Below are 5,551 nucleotides of genomic sequence, written 5' to 3'. Positions count from 1 at the left end.
GCGCCACCACCCCGTCATCGACGTCGCCGACTCGCCGCCCGCCTCGCCGCCGCCCGCACGCCTGGAGCAGCTCGCCTACGTCACGCCCGCCGAGATCGGCATCCCGGACTCGGACCCCGTCGCCCGTCTGCGCGTCCTCGTCCACCCCGCCGCCGCAGCCCTCATGACCCTCCACGCGCACCTCATGAAGACCGAGGTCATCGGCATGCTGGGCGGCGTCGTGTGGGGCGGCGCCGTCGTCGTCGCCGAGGCATTTTCCGTTAGGGAGGTCGCCGATACAGAGCTCTCCAACACCGGACGTAACGCCTACATGGAGGTCGAGCTCGAGCCCGAGAACTCCGTCGAGGTCCTGGCCCGCATCGAGAGTAAGGGCCTGCAGGTCGTCGGCTGGTACCACTCGCACCCGGACAAGCTCTTCACCGTCGAGCCGAGCCGCGTCGATATCGAGAACCAGGCCAACTACCAGACCTTCCTGTTCAAGGACCGCCCGTTCGTCGCCGCCATCCTCGCCCCGTACAACAAGGACCTGCCCGGCTGCGCCCCGGCGATCGAGTTCTGGCAGACGTGGCAGCGCGACCTTCCGCTGCGCCTGCCGCACACCGTTGACGCCCTGAGCGCCGTGCCGCGCCCGGTCCTGCCCGACTACTGGCGCGCGGAGAGTCGCCCGTTCCCGCTCGCCGCCCTCGCGGACGAGGCCATGCTGCTCGTGGACGCCTACAAGGCCAGCGCGAAGCGCGTCCGCCTGGCCACTCGCTGGCGCGGCACCATGTCCTGCGCAGACAAGCTGCGCAAGGCCCTGCTCGCCATTGTCGAGCACGACGCCCCGGAGCACCCGCACCACCAGCACGACCTGTACCGCGCCTGCGTCCATCGCGTCATGGACCACGCCGTGTCTGCCTTCGATCTCGCTTCAAGGCAGGAGCAGGAGGAGCGCGCGGAGAGGACGAGGCTCGCCCTGGCCCAGCGCGCGAAGAGGGTCCGAAAGAGATGACGCCGTGGTGGTGGAGGGAGGGTCGTTGGGATCGCACTGTACACGTGTAATATACAATTTTGTACCATACTGTAGCTGAGCGGGGGAAATCGCCAACGTGACAGGAGGAAGGGGCAGCCTGAGACACGCGTGCCGCCCTCATGTCTCTCATAATCTTGTATCTACTCAAAAAGCTGCTGCGGTGAAGGGCGACAACCATTTTAGATTCTAGACGATAGGTTTGCCCCTCCCCGCCCCCCTCCCTTCCCCCGCCGCCCCCATTTGCGAGTTGCAGTGTCCGCCCTCCGGTTTGACCGCGTCATTCATCGACCATGGGAGCTAAATGGTAAGTGTAGCCTTCACCGCGCCCTGCCTCGGACGTAGCACCTCCCGCCGCCGACTAACCCTCATGCAGGATTTTCGATATAGCGATTGAGAAAAACTTCCCCTCCGCCGCGGAGCTAGAGCTCATCCGCCGCATCGAAGCCAACACGGGCCGCAAAGTCAAGCCGTGGCAGGTGTCGTACACGGTGCACGCGCCCGCGGACAAGAAGCGCCCGCCGCTGGAGGTCATCTCGCTGTCGGACGCCGACGACCGTCTCTTCACGCTGCTCAACAAGGGCCTAACCATCTGCGAGACCGAGCCGGCCTTCCTGCCGATGATCAAGCGCATCAGCTCGTACCAGCACAAGCTCACGCGCACGATCCGCGGAACTGAGTACGACTTTTTCGACTTCTGCGTCAAGGTCGGCCTGGTCTTCGACCGCAACGACTCTGCCTACGGAATGGTCGTCGAGATTGAGTATCGCCCCTGCGTCATCGCCAAGGATTGCGAGAAGATGGCTACCGAGTTGATGGAGAAGCTCGCAGGGCATCTTGTGCCCCCGCCGCAAAAGGGCCGCGATAGGAAGACCAGTGAAGTTTCCGTTGCACCATACGAGTATAAGAAGGTCGAGCTCGAGGCGAAGAAGCTCAACCCCCCGGATGTAAATCCTTTCTCGCATAGGACTACCGCCTTGTTGTATGCCCAGTACCTGAGGTAGCTGGGAAAGAGCGGGAGCGTCGTCTTGCGATGACAAGCATCTTTTACAACGAGAATGTCGACCAATGTTGTCTTGGGTATGGTGTGATGAGAACAGACAAAAACTAAGCTCGCTTGTTGTCAGAGCAGTGAAGGGTGTATAAATCAAGTGCATAGTCGGACTGCATGCACGCCTATGGCTTCTCAGGCTGGAAGTTTACCAGCTGCTTGCTATGCCTCTGCAAAGAAACATGTTGAAATAAATATGTACATAAATGTCTGCACATCAGTCGTGTTCCAGACTTGCAGGACCCAACACATCTGTTCGTCACTCCGCCGCATCAGATATATGAGTATGTACGGCGTTGGTGGCTGTGCAGAACGAGTTAGTTGTTCGTACTTCTGCAAAGTTTACAAGCAGTAGTATTCTCGTTGAGGTCAATCCGTTTCGCAACAAAAAAGAAGAGTGCCGCATGCTGGCCTCCGCCAGCTACACAAGTAAAACGGGTCGAACACCTCCATCAAAATTTGCGGCACAAAGGTAGAAGCCGGATGCAGTGTTGCAAAGCTTCACCAGCGGAAATATGCCCATCTCCCGAAGAAAAACAAAATTCAGCTCAAGCCCCCATCAAGCACCGACAACATCTCTATCTCCGTGTATGTCGGCAAAACATTTCAGTAGATCCGGTAGATCGAGGACATAGAATTCGTCGCAGTACGCAAAAAAGTATGTCACTCGAAGAACTTCATCACGGAGGGCACGCATAACTCAAGACGATGATGGCAGTGCCTGAGAAGTGTGAAAGCCTTCGGTGCACTCCAGTGCGCCCACTGTATTCAGTCGTGCGTGCTCTCCGCCATATAGTTGTTTGGTCTTCGTAAGGCTTCAAAACCCTACGAGATCAATGTTTTCAAACTACTGCAGTTTGCATTTCGCTCTGGCTCTCACCTCCCATCCCGCAGCTGAACTCCACAAACAATTCTCTTAAGTATTTGCCAGCTCTGCGTACTTCTCTACGAGCCAGGCTCTTACGCCATCGGCGCCCTCCTTGGGGTTCTTGATCATCCAGTCAATCTGCTCCTCCATAATAGTTCCAATCATCGGCCCTTTCCTCAACCGCGGCAGCAGTTTCATCAGCTCATTTCCATTAACAGCCGGCTTCACCTCCCACACGCCATCTAACCCCATCTCCTCGATCCTCTTCCCAAACTCATCATAAGCCTTCGCCAGCACCTTCATCTCATCCGAAAGCTCGACTCGAATCCCGTCCACCCCATTCCGATACGTCTCTAACCCCTTGGCCGGTTCCAACTCCATGATCAGCGCGTTCTGCAGCGCGGACCGCCACGTCGGCCCCGACGCTCTCAGCACCTTACCAATCTCCAACCTGTCCAAGCTGGCGGACCCCCTGTGCACGAGCTCCCTGAGCTGCAGTGCCGTGGCATGAATGGCCACAACCTCCGCCGCGTCCTTCGACGCGAGTCTCAAATCCCCGCGAAGCATGTACAGCACGACCGGGTTCGGCCGTCTCTTCCTCCCGCAATCCGCAAACAAGCAGCGGCACGCCGCCAAACTCGACAGCAAGGCGGCGTACCGTGCTATCCGCAGCGGCGCGGCGCCCGCGGGCTCCGGGAAGGCGCGCAGGTTGAGCAGGGCGCCGAGCGCGAGGGCGGGCAGGTCTGGCGGCGGGCGCGGCTCGTCGACGAGCTCGTCCTCGGGCGGGATACGAAACACGACCGGGAACAGACTCAGCTCAATGAGCAAGCCGATGGCATGCGACGGGTTTTCGCAGCCCATGCAGCGATCAATCTCGGCCGAGATGCGCTCGCGCGAGACCTTGGCGCCGAGCGCGGCGTGGACGTTTGTGTCGCGGCAGGCGTCGAAGAGGGCGGAGTCGACGGAGAAGTTGAGCCTGCTCGCAAAGCGGACGGCTCGCAGGGCGCGCAGCGGGTCGTCGAGGAGGGTGGTGAGTGGCGGGAGCGGTGTGCGGACGAGGCGGGCGCGGATGTCGTCGAAGCCGCGGTGCGTGTGGTCCTCGAGCGCGGCGGTGTTGATGTTGTAGAACAGGGCGTTGATGGTGAGGTCGCGGCGCATGGCGTCCTCCAGCGGGGTGCCGATGGCGACGTCCGGGATGCGCGAGTCGTGCGAGTAGGTCTCCGTGCGCAGGTTGACCAGGTCGAGCCAGACGTCCATGACGCGCATGGTGGCGGTCTCGAGGTGCTTGCTCTGGTCCGGGTTCTTCTGGATGAGGCCGACGGACGAGGCGTGGAGGCCGTGGTCGAGGAGGTAGGCGTTGATGCGCTCGGCAAAGTCGCGGCCCAGCATGGTGTCCAGGGCGATGTCGATATCGACGGCGGTGCCCAGGTCTGCATGCGGGCGCAGCAGCTTGTCGCGGACCCAGCCGCCGGCGACGCGCAGGGTGAGGTTGGGGAGGGCCTGCTCGCGCACGACGTCGAGGAGGAGGGTGAAGAGGCGGTGCTCGAGCGGGGTGAGCGGGAAGGGCGGGTGGTGGGTCGGGATGGGGGGCGCGGGCTCGGCGGACGGACACATGCTGGTGGGGGAGGGTGAAGGCGAGCGCGGGCGCTTCATGGGCTCCGCGGGGGCGCGAGGCGCGAGGGGGAAGCCGTGCAGGGGTTGCCGTTGAGATATGGGGAGCTGGCAGAGGTGAGGGGGGGCGAAGGCGACGGGGAAGCTGCAGTGTGCGTAGGGAACGGGACGCCACGTGTGCGACTGACGAACGTGTCCAAGTGGTGTGCTTCAATTGGGCATGAGACAATTGTCCAAAACCAATAACAGAGCGGCACGCGTTCTTCGTGTCATTCGTGCCAATGCGGCTCTGCGCTTGAAAGCTGTCGACAGCTTTCGTTGCAATCGTTGTTTGTGCGATTTTACCGACATCGGTAAAATCGCACAAACAACGATTTACGTACTCGTAAAATCGTTGTTTGCGCTAGATACTGTACAGTAAACCCTTTGACGGGATCACGCTGTACCATGCCTGCAGTACCCAAGGGTAGCTAAAGCAATCGCGTCGTAGCCAAAGGTTGGCAGAGCGAGCAAGACAGCCCTGGGGCCGGAAGCATGCTTGCGAGGCTAGCTCAAGCTAACACCGTTTGTGAAGAAGCAGATTCAAGGTTGCGGCTGGCATGGGTGATGCCCGATGCCACCAGTTGAAACACGTTTTTACCCGTCGCGGAAGCTCCGAGACATGCCAAGATTCGTAGAAATACACGTTGGGCACGTGTAAAACGTGTGCTGGTTGAGCTCCCAGCAATGCCATGCTGTCAAATGTGGCCGTACTATTGTACGTGTACAAGTATGACACGACACAGGCCCAGACGCAGATACCGTACCCTTGGTAAAACTAGCACAGCAGCGGAGCATCCCTGACCTCGCCCGCGCTCCCTTGCATCAAACCTCTCCAAACACCCCTTCCCCTCTGCCGCCCGCTCCAGTTCCCCTCGTCGCGCCTCTGCCCCCCCCCCACCATGGCGTCGCCCGCCTTCGCGCTGCCGTGGGCCTTCCGGGGGCAGCCCCTCGCCGCGGCCGCACAAGCCCT

General features: G+C 60.7%; 3 protein-coding genes across 3 annotated transcripts; all 3 read right to left on the bottom strand.

Moving 5' to 3' along the window:
- Positions 1-875: 875 nt before the first annotated feature.
- CHC_T00003997001 (hypothetical protein) lies at positions 876-1,190 on the bottom strand. Its single transcript, XM_005715625.1, has one exon. It carries the CDS (start codon positions 1,188-1,190, stop codon positions 876-878), a length of 315 nt encoding a protein of 104 aa, XP_005715682.1.
- A 403-nt stretch (positions 1,191-1,593) lies between these two features.
- On the bottom strand, positions 1,594-2,166 carry CHC_T00003996001 (hypothetical protein). Its single transcript, XM_005715624.1, has one exon. The coding sequence runs from the start codon at positions 2,164-2,166 to the stop codon at positions 1,594-1,596; it is 573 nt and encodes a 190-aa protein (XP_005715681.1).
- An 810-nt stretch (positions 2,167-2,976) lies between these two features.
- On the bottom strand, positions 2,977-4,581 carry CHC_T00003995001 (hypothetical protein). The gene has a single exon (XM_005715623.1). The coding sequence runs from the start codon at positions 4,579-4,581 to the stop codon at positions 2,977-2,979; it is 1,605 nt and encodes a 534-aa protein (XP_005715680.1).
- Between the last annotated feature and the right edge of the window lie 970 nt (positions 4,582-5,551).

The sequence above is a fragment of the Chondrus crispus genome, genomic scaffold, assembly GCF_000350225.1.
Source record: "Chondrus crispus Stackhouse genomic scaffold, scaffold_21, whole genome shotgun sequence".
Lineage (NCBI taxonomy): Eukaryota > Rhodophyta > Florideophyceae > Gigartinales > Gigartinaceae > Chondrus > Chondrus crispus.
Note: the sequence above shows the minus strand (reverse complement) of the source record. Positions and strands in the feature narration are given on the sequence as shown.